The following is a 15010-nucleotide window of genomic DNA, read 5'->3' as shown; positions in this document are numbered from 1 at the left end:
TGTTTCCATTTGTGAAAACCTGGTGAAGAACTACAGAAAGCGTATGACCTCTGTAATTGCAAACAATGACTTCTGCACTAAATATTAGCACTGATTTTCTCAGGGGTACAAATACTTATGAATTTATTGCAAATAGATTATTGAAAAATCAAAAAATCATACATTGTGAGCTACGGATTTTATTTTTTAGATTACAGTATGTCTCTATAGGTGGAAATGCATCTATGATTTAAATTTCAGATCCCTACCTATTTTCTACGTGGGTGAACTTGCAAAATCACAAGGTGTGCAAATATTTCTGCTCCTCACTGTATATATTGTTGTTTCTTTTGGCAATGCCATTGTATTTCTGGATTATTTTGTTAATTTTGTCGGAAGTCAGTATCGGAATGGTCTCATTTTAATGCCTGAATTTTGACAAAATCTATTTAATGACCCACATAAACCCTAAAGAAAAAAAAAACTCATCAGGTGCCTAAAATTTAGCATCATCATTGACAGAAACATAACAACAAACAGTTGTTACTTTTGAAAGTGAGTTTTCATTATACAGTGGTATGAAAAAGTATCCTTACTTATTTTTCCCCCTTCTGTCATTGTTTGCATACTATCCTCATTAAAATATGAAAACCTATAAATGTTTGGGTGGTTTTAGTTAAAGCAGACACTGTTTTTTTATCTGTGTGATTTTGACAAAGATCAGAACACATTTGATGGTGATTTTATGCAGAAATGTGAGAAATTCCAAAAGGTTCAGATACTTTTTCATACCACAGTACTTGTGTGTGCATGTTGTGTAGAAGTGAATAATGTATATTGTGCAAGACACAGCAGATTTTAATACACTTTATCCTACCCTACTGACTTGGCCAAAGGATGTAAAGTTGTGTCTGACATCATTACATGACAGGCAAAACGTTGTTGGTCAGGATGTTTGGTGATGAAACCAAAGTACCTGTAGCATAATAATCAGGATTACTTGTACGCTGCATGGATATCACTTGACACTGAAGAGGCGATGTTACATAACTGATAACTCATATTACAAAATGTTGGTAACTCCTTTCTTCAACTTACTTGCTATGTTTTGGATGGCAGCCACAAAATGATATGTTCTTCAAATGGAAGAAATGAAAACACTGTTCTCCCTGAAAGAGAGCGAAAGACAAGAATGAGAATACAAACGCAAGTGTTACTGTGATTGAACTCTGTGATTGCAATGACTTTGAAAGTGATGGACGACATTGTCGTATCTTGGCCCTGTGGCAGATTAGTCATGCACCTGATAACAGTTCCCCTCACAATTTGACTGCATGAATTATTTTCAGATGGCTCAGGCAGAAATGCTACATAAATGATCAATGTGGAGGTCCAGTGACGTATTTTTAGGTCACCAGCAGTTATCACTGGTTCCTTTAACTGTCATTGATGATGATAGAAGACCCAGAGTTGCTTTAAAGATGAACTGTTTTTACTTTAAACTCACAATAACGTTGGCATATTACCAATTACAACAGTGAAAATAAGTAAACAGCTCAACAAACTTACTACTATTCCAACGGCTGTAATGTTATTAGGGCTGCAGCTATCGATTATTTTAGTAGTCAAATAATTGATGAACTAGTTAGTTCGAATAATCGAGTAATCGGATAGGGAACATGAACATTTTTTAAAATACCTGAGCTGGGCCTCAAACGCTATTAAAAAAAATGCATTAAAAAACATTAGCTCAAACAAAAACTTGGCTTATGTTGGTCTTAACATGGTGCGGCTGGATTTAGCCATGAGAAATGAGGCAGACTAGAGGGCAGTGTATCCACCCATATCAATCAAACTAAATGCAAAATCTTTAAAAATAAACCATTACAACGCCACATTAATTAAACGAATACTCGAAGCAGCAACATTTAATTTGAATCTTTTTTTTCTAATCGAATACTGGAGTTAATCAATTAATCGTTGCAGCACTAAATGTTATTTAATGAATTAACTCATTGGCTGCATTCAATGCCAGTGTTGCAATTGCGACCAAGCGCAGTGACGATGCCATATTTAAGGAAACGAGAGAAGCCGTTTTAATTTGCGGCAAATAAGACTTCAGTTGGCGCGAAATATACACACGACAATGTGCTACACAATGCGCATGCATATGAAACAAAATCATAATATAACTTACAAGCGATGCTTTATCAAGCCATAAACAATGAGATGAAATGGCAAGCAATGGCTGCCGAAATTAGTTCTCCTTTAGCATTCCGTGTTTGCTATGAGCTTGAGTAGTCATGTAATAACATCTGTACAATGAGCTGGAGCCTAACAAACTATTTACACTTAAGCGCCACTAGGGGTGACAAAGCATTACAAATGAAGACTGGCAATAAGAGGACATGACAGCAAATTTAATGTCATGTTTTAGTATGGCTTGGAACGGATAAGGCAAATCAAGTATGAAAAATTATTCATTCTACATACAAAAAATTCGGAATACGAAAACCACTCAGTAACGAATTGATTTTGTGTCTTGAGGAACCACTGGTTTTGCTTTATAGCTGCTAGCATATTTCTGTTTCATGTAGTGCACCAGCCCGATTCTGCCCTTCTGGGTACTGGTCACAACGGTAGAGTTTTGTTAGATTGACAACCAGTGGGCAGGATCTTGTTAGGTCTTCAACCTCGCTAAGCAGTGGGTGTTTTTATGAGCACTACGCACAAAAATTGAGTTGCTGTACTTCTGCACATACCCTGTGGGCAGAGTGACACTGGTCCTGGACGCTGATCTTCACACCCCTCACACTGACCTCGAGCACACAGGGCGAGGGAGGCTGCCCGGCTAAGCGCCTGTTATATGCAACCTGTTGGCACAAGAATTTGAATGGTTTCAATTTTATCAAGAAGTGCAATTTTGTGGATGAAAGGAAACAAACGTATTTATGGAATTAAATTAGGACAATTATCATTCAAAATGCATATGCCTTGTAAAATGTTGCTACCAAATGCACCAGATGCTCATTTTTGAGTGACATTGACAATGTTTGCATTAGCTATAGGGCTCAGATGTACTGTACTCTCTGCCCTGTGATTGGTGACCTGAAGCCTGACTTTCCACTTTATTTATTCCGAGCACATTTAAAGTGGGTTTGAAATTGATGGCGGGTTGGGATCAGTAATGTTCATTCATGATTGATACGATTGTACAGTAGCATTTTGTTTGACAGTTGAATATACTGTAGATAGAACCAAACTGATTAAGTGCTCCCATATTAGACAAAATGAATTGATCTTGAATTCTACCTGCAAAAGGGGAGCGAGACTAAAGGGAGTAACACCACTCTATATACTGTAGAACAGAACATGAAGTGTCCAGATCAGTACAATCCTCCATTTTTTGGGGGGCAACAAGTACTGTGGTCTGAATTTCAATCAGTTGACCCAAATTCCTTATTTTAGTTCATCAAACAGATCAAAATATTTTCTTGTAAAGAACCTTCAGATATTTGCAGTTCCAGTAAAATTCAATATGATTTAGATACCTACCAAGCTCTGATTGTAAACATTTAGGTTTAGTTGCACGTTTAACAGGTTTCAGAGGGTTCCTGCAATTACTCAGGTGACCCAAAAATATATAGATTGACCCAACAAATCATACCATCTACAAAAATCTGGACAGTCTTAAAATGTCTCCAGAGCCAAACGATTGAAGATGTCACTGCAAAAGAGAAATCGAAGTCAGAAGCTAACGCGCAGTAAGCAAAGACAGTCCCATAAGCTAATTGGAGCGTTGATAAACTTAAAACAGGGGTCTCCAACTGGTCCTCAAGGTACCGCTGTGGGTGCTGGTTTTCGTTCCAACCAGTGAGGTTATGAGCACCTGACTGCCATCAAATGGTTACACATGGAAGACACCAGACTGGTGAAAAGGTGTCGTCTTGTTTGACTGAAATGAAATCGTGCACCTACTGCGGCTCTATGTTGAATAGTTTGGAGAACCCTGACCAAAATTATCATCTGAAAATGTGGGTAAAAAACAGCCTGATACGAAAGTTGACGGAAGCGGCCCTTGTTAAGTGGAAGTGCAGTGATGTTGTAGCTTGCTAAGCTAAATGAATCTTACACTAGTACTGCAAAATGCCTACTTTTGTTTCACAATTGACCATATTTAGCTCTTTGGGAAAAACAAATGGCAGATGAAATTCATATCACCCCACAAATGCGACTTCCAGTGCTGGCCAAAAGTATTGGCACCCTGCAATTCTGTCAGATAATGCTCAATTTCTCCCAGAAAATGATTGTGATTACAAATGCTTTGGTAGTATGTAATATCTTAATTTATTTTGCTTGCAATGAAAAAACACAAAAGTAGAATGAAAAAAAATTAAATGATTATCACTTTACACAAAACTCCAAAAATGGGCGGACAAAAGAATTGGCACACTCAGTCTAATACTAGGTAGCACAACCTTTAGACAAAATAATTGGGAACAACTGCTTCCGGTATCCATCAATGAGTTTCTTACAGTGCTCTGCTGGTATTTTAGACCATTCTTCTTTGGCCAACTGCTCCAGGTTTCTGGGATGTGAAGGATGCCTTCTCCAAACTGCCATTTTCAGATCCCTCAACAGGTGTTCAATGGGACTCAGGTCTGGACTCATTGCTGGCTACTTTAGAACTCTCCAGTGCTTTCTCCAAAACCATTTTCTAGCGCTTTTTGACGTGTGTTTGGGGTCATTGTCCTGCTGGAAGACCCATGACCTCTGAGGGAGACCCAGCTTTCTCACACTGGGCCCTACATTACCCTGCAAAATTTGTTGGTAGTCTTCAGACTTCATAATGCCATGCACAAGGTCAAGCAGTCCAGTGCCATAGGCAGCGAAGCAACCCCAAAACACCAGATAACTTCCACCATGTTTAACTGTGGGGACCGTGTTCTTTTCTTTGAAGGCCTCGTTTTTTTCCCCCTGTAAACTCTATGTTGATTCCAAAACAAAAGTTTTGGCAAACTCCAGCCTGGCTTTTTTATGTGTCTGGGTCAGAAGCAGGGTCTTCCTGGGTATCATACCATAGAGTCCTTTTTCATTCAGACGCCGACGGATAGTCCGGGTTGACACTGTTGTACCCTCGGACTGCAGGACAGCTTGAACTTGTTTGGATGTTAGAAGAGGTTCTTTATCCACCATCCGCACAATCTTTCATTTAAATCTCTCGTCAATTTTTCTTTTCCGTCCACATCTAGGGAGGTTAGCCACAGTGCCATGGGCTTTACACTTATTGATTACACTGCGCACGGTAGAACATTCAGGTCTTTGGAGATGGACTTATCGCCTTGAGATTGCCCATGCATCCTCACAATTTTGCTTCTCAAGTCCTCAGACAGTTCTTTGGTCTTCTTTTTTTCTCCATGTTCAATGTGGTACACACAAGGACACAGGACAGGGGTTGAATCAACTTTAATCCATTTTAACTGGCTGCAAGTGCGATTTAGTTATTGCCACCACCTGTTATGTGCCACAGGTCAGTAACAGGTGCTGATAATTACACAAATCAGAGAATCACATGATTTTTCAAAGGGTGCCAATACTTTTGTCTGGCGCATTTTTGGAGTTTTGTGTAAAATGATAATGATTTTTTCCCCCATTCTCTTCTGTGTTTTTTCATTGCAAGCAAAATAAATAAAGATATTACTACCAAAGCATTTGTAACTGCAATCCTTTTCTGGGAGAAATTGAGCATTATCTAACAAAACTGCAGGGGTTCCAATACTTTTGGCCAGCACTGTACCGTCCAGTGCGCCCTATATTTGTTTGTTTTTTTCATCATAATTTTTTGACATGTATGACTCCAGAGCAATTTATGGTCCGGAAAATACAGTAAATAAAGTATTGATAAAAATTCAAAATTTGATTTTATTTTACACAGCATTCATAACACTACCAGAGTTTGTTGTTCTACACTTGAGTATATTTACCTTGCGCATGGCAGCACACAACACATCACTGCCTTTGTGGATGGGCACTTGAACAGAACCTAAGAATCGTACAAGGAACTGCTCTATCGAACCATCCTTTAGTCCTAAGGGTGCAACAGAGGTAGAAAGAAATTTGAAATTACTGTGCTCAAAGTATACCATTACTCTAATTGATTACATTCATGTCATACAACAACCACATAAAAAAAACCAAAGATACATTTCTATTGAATTTCTCACCCTTGTTAGTATTTTTTGTTAGCCTCACAGCATAGAAAGCAGGAAAGATTCCAGTAGCTCCAGTCCGCATGTTGTAACCCTGACACCACAGATCCTCAGACTGGTTGAGAATTAAGACTGGGTCATCTGTCTCAAGGTACAGCTCGTCGGAATGACGAGGAACAAACCTAACCATGGGTAAAGAGCGACACATTTTATTCCAATGTCTTGATTGACACAAGTCAACTGTAACCACAATTGTAAATGTGTGAACCTGTATACAGCTCTGTGGCTCTGCTGTTGCTCTACTCCATCCAAAACACAAGAAAACACACCAAAAGAACCAGCGCCTGAAAAATATGGTTCCGCAACACATGGTCAATTTCTGTTTTTCTATTTTAATAACCCAAACAATAAAAAGAGTCGGGAAATTAGAACAATGTTATGCCGTAACTTGTTTTTAAATGCAACCCCAATTCAAATAAAGTTAGGACATCGGGTTGCGAGGGCAGCAGCTTTAGCAGGGAAGCCCAGGCTTCCCTCTCCCCTGCCACTTTAACCAGCTCCTCTGGCGGGATCCCAAGGCGTTCCCAGGCCAGCAGAGAGTCATAGTCTCTCCAGCGTGTCCTGATTTGTCCGTGGGGCATCCTGCCGGTGTGACTTGCCCGGAACACCTCTCTAGGGAAGCATCCAGGAGGCAGCTGAACCATATGCCCGATCTACCTAAGCTGACTCCTCTCAACGCGGAGGAATAGCGGCTCGACCCTGAGTCCCACCTGGATGACTGAGCTTCTCACCGTATCTCTGAGGTAGAGCCCAAACAGCCTATGGTGGAAACTCATTTCGGCCGCTTGTATCCGGGATGTTGTTCTTTCGGTCATTACCAACAGCTTGGGACCATAGGTGAGGGTAGGAAGGTAGATCGACTGGTAAATCAAGAGCTTCACCTTTTGACTCAGCTCCTTCTTCACCACTATGGACCCGTGCAGAGTCCGGATCACCACAGACGCTGCACTGATCCCGCCTGTCGATCTCCCACTCCCTCCTGTCCTCACTCGTGAACAAGACCCCAAGATATTTGAACTCCTCCAATTGGGGCAAGGTCTCATCCCTGATCCGGAGAAGGCACGCCACCCTTTTCCGACTGAGGACCATGGTCTCGGATTTGGAGGTGCTGATCTTCATCCCAACTGCTTCACATTCGGCTGCAAGCTGCTCCAGTGAGAGATCAAGGCTTGATGAAGCTAACAGCACCACAAAATCCACAAAAAGCAAGGATGTAATGCTGTGGCCACCAAACCGGACCCCTCAATGCTTCGGTTGCACCTAGAAATTCTATCCATAAAAGTTATGAACAGAATCGGTGACAAAGGGCAGTCCAACACTCAGCAATGCGGACCAAAACTTTGACATGGGTTGTATAGGGACCAAACAGCCCTTACCAAGGGGCTCGCTACCCCGTACTCCCAAAGCACCTCCCACATGACTCCCCGAGGTACACAGTCGAACGCCTTCCTCAAATCCACAAAACACATGTAGACCGGTTGAGCGAACTTAGTTGTATTTTTTTTGTTACTGTCCCTGATATTTTAGATGATAAATAATCCATCCAAACAAAGAAAAAAAATAAAAGGGTAAATATTTGAAAAAGAAAGTCTCGACCGCACCTTGATGTCTGCGATTTCTGCATTGCGACCCTTGTTATACTACCGTGTTTCACCCATAAAATCCAAAAAAGTCCGGCTGTGGCCATTCACAGCTGTGTCTTGACACTCGGTGAGACATGCTACAAGGAGTTTTTGGATCGAAACAAGTGCACGATAATATCTTGTTAAAATCATGGTGTCTTTAATTATTACTCTCATGCTCTCACCTCAAGTTAGGGTTTAGGGGTTAAATTATTATTTTTTTTAAATGCCCTCCTGTTCAAAATTTTTCTACCCCCAGAAAATTGAGATTTTAAGCTTTCCAATGATGTATCACACATGCATATAGGACAATTTTGAAATTTGGCCAAATTGGTGTGTCTCAGAGCGGAACTTCCAAGTCACCTGAGTGTTTTCCCCCATATATACAGAATATATTATTAATTAAAAACCCGATCCTTTTCACCCGATTTCGATCCTCTGAAAAATGGCGCGATCGGCCTGATTTCCGATCACGTGATCCGATCGGGACATCCCTACTTTTTACTATATTTTATTCAGTAAGAAAAATGACTGCAATACATGAGATAAACAAACCTGTGGAACTGTAGTCATTGTCAGAAGAAAACAGGTTAATGAACTTTTTGGTTCTTGGAGCACAGGCTCTCCCTCCAATTGATTCCTCTTGGTCCGATGTTCTGGTTGAGATTATTTTGGGGTGCTTACTGACCCTTGCCACCACCTCCCTCCTCCTTTTCACTTCCTCCTCCCGCCGTCTCCTCAAGTCTTCTTCTTTCATCTTTCTTTTCTCGTCCTCCTTTCTTCTCATTTCTTCTTCTTTCCTCCGCTCTTGGAACAAAAAACAAACAAATCAGACTTACCTAATATTCTTTGTCTTGTGAAAAGCTGATCAAAGTTAATGCTATGTTTTTTTTAGCCAGTACTACGAAAGATTTTGTCGGAACATTTTACTCCGAGCGCATAACTATCCATGCATGAAAATTAATCTGGAAGGATTTTCTTTAGCAAATGTGATTTTAAAATCTCTCACCTTGTTTCCACGTTTCTTCTTCTTTCCTTTTCCTCTCCTCTTCATACTCGGGATCTTCCTCCTCATTGGCTGACTGATAGACTGTCTCTGCGTCACTGTCATCATTGTGCCCGCTCTTACTGTCCTTGACCGCAACCAATCCCAGTTGAGCATGTTCGCCAACCACCATAGTGTTTTTTGCAGAGTCGTTATTTAACACCAGAGACGCATCACTCTTTGGTACAGTTTGAGAACCCACAAGATCTCCCTGAGAGACCGATTTGGTGCTCTCAGTCACGTTGTCATCATTTACAAGCATTGGCTTCACTTTTGATTGGCTCTTCTCTGATTTGGCATCTTTTTTAGGACAGGATTCGGTGGAAGATTCTCCCTCCACTTCCTCTTCATGGATATCAGGGTTTGCTTGATGGGATCGAGGTGGTTGCTGGGGTTCTGGTGGGGGTCCCTCGGTGTCTGAGCTGAGGGACATTCTGTTGGATGCCCCTTCACTGCTAGACTGGGACTGAACAGTAGGCTTTTGATTTGTCCTGTCATGGTTTTGACCTAGGAAGACAAACAAAGATTAGTTCAATTACTGTACAACGAGTCTTAGGGAGATTTTTTTTTTCATGAGTAATTCATTTCATTTGACTAACACACCTATGATCGAGAGACTTGTGGGTAATGACAGCAAGGACTACAAGTGTGTAATTTGGAGGAACCAACCAAGTGGTGCTTTGTTATTGGACTTCTATGTTTGTCACCGATTTTCCATAAAAAGCACCATGCTCAAGCAAAAGTTTTAATTTAAAGATTACTTGGAAGAACGTTGACTCATCCTGGCAAAAGGACGCGTATGCCTTCGCTTTTACTATCAACCAAGGTGATCGCTGTCTGTTGTGGCAGTGATCCCTGAACCAGTCAGTGGACCAAGGCAAAATGGCTTTTGGGATATGGCATTTATTCTGGTATATGACTTTTTTTCCGTATATAGCAAAATGGCTTTTGGCAAATGGCTTTTTTTTTTTTTGGTAATGTGCATGGCCCTCAATGGCAGGGTTTTACTTGGGCGCCAGTTGAATGTCAATGCGCTGTAATGGTAAGTGTATGATCAAGTATCACAACCACACGTTTTTTTGCAATTGAAAGTGAATGGAAAATTTGGACGTTCATGGCCGTCAGTGGCATGGTCTTACTTGGGTGCCAGTTGAATGTCAATGCGCTGTAATGGCAAGAGTATGGTCAAAAATTACAACCACACATTTTTCTGCCATTCAAAATGAATGGAAAATTTGGACGTGCATAGCCGTCAATGGCATTAACGTGCCTGGCCTGCAAAAAATTCCCTATACCAAAAATGCTATATTAAAAAAAAGACATTTACCAATATCCATTTTGCCATATAGCAACATAAATGCCATTACCAAAAGCCATTTTGCCATGTACCAAAGTCATGCCATATACCAAAAGCCATTTTCCCTATACCAAAAAAATGCCATACGCCAAAAGCCATTTTGCCAATATACAAAAAAATGCCATATACCAAAAGTCATTTTGCATTGTACCAAATGCAACTTTTCGTTCTCGCCGTCTCTTTCAAGGAGTGCTTCACTGTAACAGTATCCAGCATGAACAGAAGCAACACAGTAGCATACATATTTTGCTCAAATGCAGACATAAAATTATCTAACGTACTAGTACTTGTACTCGTGCTTGTACAAATTGTTCCTTTGTGGATTATGTTTTGCTGTTTGAACACTTCTAATCGCAACTGTATTGAATGCATCACTTACGTACAGTTGGCAGGGGGGGCCAATTCCTATCATGAAGTGCTGGGGCTGTTTGTGTACAACGTCATTAACCAATTCATTCATTCCTCTTCCTTGCTGCTTATCTTCACGAGGGACGTGGGGGTGCCAGAGCGTATCCCAGCTGACTATGAGCAGTAGGCAGTTTACACCCTGATTGGTTGTCTGTCTATTGCAAAAGTTATCACTATTTATATATACCGTATTGGCCCGAATATTAGTCTTTTAGTCTTATTTCAATGCAAAAAACACCGTCTTATATTTGGGCTAATACGGTATTATTAGTTTTGTTAGTGGCTACTCCTCTCCAAAGTGTAGTCCAAATCACGAAATGGCAAAAATAACTGTTGAAACACTCCTGCCTGCTCATACGCAGTAAAACTTTCGTCCTTTTCCCACCTAAATCCCGCGTTTGAACACAGCGTTTGTTTGAGTTTATCACATTGAAAGCCAAATGCTCTGCCTGGGTCGGCCCCCAATGGAAAGGCATGGCGCAATGTTCGTGGGAGCTGTGTTGTCAACTGATGGGGAAGTCTATCTGAGGTAAGCCGAAGACTTTCATAATCAGAGGTGGGTAGTCACGTGTTACATTTACTTACTACAGTAACTTTTTGAGGAAAATGTACTTCTAAGAGGAGTTTTACAAACCAATAGTTTTCATTCTTACTTGTGCAGAAGAAACTCTACTCTTCCTCCGCGACTTTGGGCTACACTAGCTGTTACATTTTCCCTCTTTATTCTACATACAAGTATTAGCTCTTACTTTTTTTGCCAGAGACGCCAACAGATGCTCAACCAGTTTCACCAATGAGACAGTGCAATAATAATCACATGAATCCATTAACCAATCAGACTCAAGCTTACATATCTGGAGCGCCGCCATCAACATGACTTGAAAGCGCGGATTTGAATCTCTCCCCTAGTTTTTATTTGGCGCCGATTGACCACGGAAAACCGGAGATATGATCATTTTAGTTTCATAATAGGAAATATATTTTCTCCACTAGAGGGCACTCATGCTTTTTGGAGGATTAATGCTTAATTTCTGTAGATTTCTTTCTGTCACCAGAATTCATTGTTTTTCGTTGTATTTCTTTGGATTTATGTGGTTATGTTATATGTTATAGTACATATAATAATAACAGTTCATATAAATAACTTTGTGCTGGGAAAAAAATACCATTGTTGAAAAAATAAATCAAACATCTTAAGCAGTTACTCACAATGTTACTCACAACTTGAGTATTCTGTTCACTAAATACTTTTTTACTTGCGCTTGAGAACATTTTTTGGATGACTACATTTACCTTTACTTGAGTAATATTATTTTGAAGTAACGCTACCTTTACTTGAGTTAAAGTTTTGGCTACTTTACCCACCTCTGTTCATAATTATCCAAACGACACTTGCTTTGTTATAAATGACTGGCGAAATCACTGATGAGTGGTTTAAAGCTGTCCTGCCCACTATAAAACACACACCTAGTAGGAATTGTCTGATGAGAAGCATTGTCTGGTTTGCAACATGGCTCAGTGAAAAGAGCTGCCTGAAGACCTGCGATCAAGGATTGTTGATTTGTATAAATATGGATGTTCATCAATCAACAGTCAGAGAAGTTGTCTACAAATGGAGAGAGTTTGGCACTGTTGCTTCTCTCCCAAGGAGTGGACGTACACCAAAGATAATGCCAAGAGTTCAGCGCAGAACACTCAGAGTGGTAAAAAAGAACCCGAGAGTGTCTGCTAAAGACTTTTAGAAATCACTGGCACAGTCCAATATCTCTGTGCACACATCAACCATATGCAAAACTATGGCCAAGAATAGTGTTCATGGGAGGTCTAAAAAAAAAAAAAAAACATACACACAAAAAAACCGCAGCTTTTGTAATGTTCGCGAAAAGGCACTTGGACACGTTTTGGCAAAATATTTTGTGGACTGATGAAACCAAAGTTGAATTGTTTGGGAGTAACACGCAACGTCTTGTGTGGAGGAAAAATGGAACAGCTCTCCAACATCAACACCTCATCCCCACCGTGAAGCATGGTGGAGGGAGCATCAATATTTGGGGCTGTTTTGCTTCCTCGGGGCCTGGACAACTTGCAATCATTAATGGAAGCATGAATTCAAAGGTTTATCAGGATGTTTTGCAAGAAAACCTGAGGCATCCAAAATACAGAAGTAAATCAACTTCAGAATGGTTTCAGAAGAACAAAATACACGTTCTGGAGTGGCCAAGTCAAAGTCCAGACTTGAACCCCATTGAGATGCTGTGGCATGACCTAAAGACAGCGATTCATGCCAGACATCCCAGGAATCTAACTGAACTACAGCAGTATTGTAGAGAAGAATGGGCCAAGATTAGTCCTGATCGATGTGCCGAACGGATCTGCAGCTACAGGAAGCGTCTGGTTAAAGTTATTGCTGCCAAAAATGTGATGGTTCACTTACTTATTTTCCCCTTTCTGTCATTGTTTGCATACTATCCTCATTAAAATATGAAATCGTATAAATGTTATAAAACATAACATTTAAATAACATAACATATAAATGGGTGGTTTTAGTTAAAGCAGATACTTTTTGTTTCATCTCTGTGATTTTGACAAAGATCAGATCACATTTGATGGTGATTTTATGCAAAAATGTGAGAAATTACAAAATGTTCAGATACTTTTTCATACCACTGTACATCCATGATACGAGTACATTCACATTACGAGCTTGGTCGTGGAACGGATTGTGCTCCTGTCATGAGAGTCACTGCCCACTGTACTGTATTATTCTATCACACAGAGCTAAACACTAAATTATTATATATATTTTTGTGGCATTTTATTACCCTAAAAATAAAGAAGATAATAAAAAAATGCTCTGATTCAAATTGACGGGAGAAAATCACATAGAAAGGTCCTGCTATTAAATGAACAGTTTTTAAATTAGATCAAAAAAGAAGTCCATTTAAGATAGCATTATCTGGAAATACTTAATGTTGTTGTTGAAATAATAAAATTTGATCTGCATATAGCGAGTGAAACTACTCCGTTGTCCAAAAGATCTGCAAAGCTATTTTATCAGTTGCCTTCTCGAAGACACACCAGCAAAGTTGAGGCCCAAGGTGATTTCTTACCTTGGACCTTTGTCTTGTCCTCCTTCCTTGGTGCGACTGGTGTGCGTGGGACCACCATGGCTGTCAGGTAAACCTGATTAGGGAGTGAGTTTTTGGGCTTTGCCCTTGAAGCCGGGTCATCCTTTTTGGCACATAGTTTTCCTCTCCCATCTGCGCTCGAGCTTTTAAGTCTTTGATTTATGGTTTTACCTTTCTCCTTCCCCTTAGATTCCTCGCACAATCTTCCACCTTTTCGTTCTTCCTTCCCCGATGTCACTCCATCCTTGCCTCTGATATCCCCTGAGCTCCTCTCTCTCATCGCACCTGCTCCTCTCCCTCCTCCTCTTCCTCTTCCTGCTCCCACTGCTCCACCTCTCCGTTGACTCCTAGGCATGCTCAAGGACTGAGTGTTCGTGGCTCCTGGCGGCTGCCTTTCTCGTAATCGAGCCCGCGCGTCATTTGGTGCAGCTTGAGTGCCAGCGCTGCTGTTGGCACCATTGGCAGTTGGAGGTTTAGGGGCAGGGCGTCGGTTGCAGGGTCGGACTTTGTCCTCTGCTTTTGATTGGCTATCAGGTTGTGTCTGATCCCCTTAAAACACAAAGAAAACAAGTGGATTATATTTTGGGTAATATAACGGGGAGAAAAGTAATACATGCAAATAGTCTTGATTTTTACCCTTTCTTTTCACCTATTTTTAATTATTTTTTAGAGCAGGGATCATCCTCCATAATGAAATGTCCCTAAATGACTGGATATGACCAGAACATGTTCCCCAAATGTCCCCAAATGAGCTGATATGACCAGGACATGTCCCCCAAATGTCCCCAAATGACCGGATATGACCAGTACATGTCCCCCAAATGACTTGATATGGCCTGGACATGTCCCCCAAATGACCTGATATGACCAGGATATGTCCCCCCCTATGTCCCCAAATGACCTGATATGACCAGGACATGTCCCCATAATGTCTCCAAATGACCTGATATTACCAGGATATGTCCCCAAATGACCTGATATGACAAGGATATGTCCCCCAAATAACCTGATATGACTAGGACATGTCCCCCAGATGTCCCCAAATGACCTGATATCAACAGTACGTGCCCCCCACACCAACCAAAACAACAGTGGTGCTGGAGTGGCATTACTCATCAAAATCCCTCTTAAAAGAGAATTTGGAAATGTCGCATTTCCAAATTCACTTTTTTCTGTTCACCCATAATTAAGTCATAAAAGA

The 15010-nt window shown here is 40.7% G+C and overlaps 1 protein-coding gene and 1 long non-coding RNA gene across 3 annotated transcripts in view; one reads left to right on the top strand and one right to left on the bottom strand.

Moving 5' to 3' along the window:
* LOC130915820 (uncharacterized) overlaps positions 1–15010 on the top strand; it is a 73348-nt gene that overhangs the window by 26039 nt on the left and 32299 nt on the right. Inside the window, exon 3 of one of the 2 annotated variants that reach the window (XR_009063163.1) lies at positions 9225–9812. The exons of the other annotated variant lie outside the window; for it this stretch is intronic. This is a non-coding gene — a long non-coding RNA (uncharacterized LOC130915820). Of the gene's footprint in view, positions 1–9224; positions 9813–15010 lie in introns of those variants that run through there. 2 annotated transcript variants of the gene reach the window in all.
* The window catches only part of LOC130915804 (C-Jun-amino-terminal kinase-interacting protein 1-like), a 49180-nt gene that overhangs the window by 11837 nt on the left and 22333 nt on the right, over positions 1–15010 (bottom strand). Inside the window, exons 3-11 of the mRNA XM_057835902.1 lie at positions 13792–14358; positions 8880–9422; positions 8426–8677; positions 6457–6532; positions 6204–6370; positions 5964–6067; positions 2742–2852; positions 1078–1148; positions 857–955 (exon numbers count right to left, since the gene is read on the bottom strand). Of these exons, the coding sequence (XP_057691885.1) occupies positions 857–955; positions 1078–1148; positions 2742–2852; positions 5964–6067; positions 6204–6370; positions 6457–6532; positions 8426–8677; positions 8880–9422; positions 13792–14358 (1990 nt within the window). The remainder of the gene's footprint in view (positions 1–856; positions 956–1077; positions 1149–2741; positions 2853–5963; positions 6068–6203; positions 6371–6456; positions 6533–8425; positions 8678–8879; positions 9423–13791; positions 14359–15010) is intronic.

Source organism: Corythoichthys intestinalis, chromosome 5 (assembly GCF_030265065.1).
Source record: "Corythoichthys intestinalis isolate RoL2023-P3 chromosome 5, ASM3026506v1, whole genome shotgun sequence".
Classification (NCBI taxonomy): Eukaryota; Metazoa; Chordata; class Actinopteri; order Syngnathiformes; family Syngnathidae; genus Corythoichthys; species Corythoichthys intestinalis.
The sequence above is the reverse complement of the archived record's forward strand: the minus strand, read 5'-3'. Positions and strand labels throughout refer to the sequence as shown.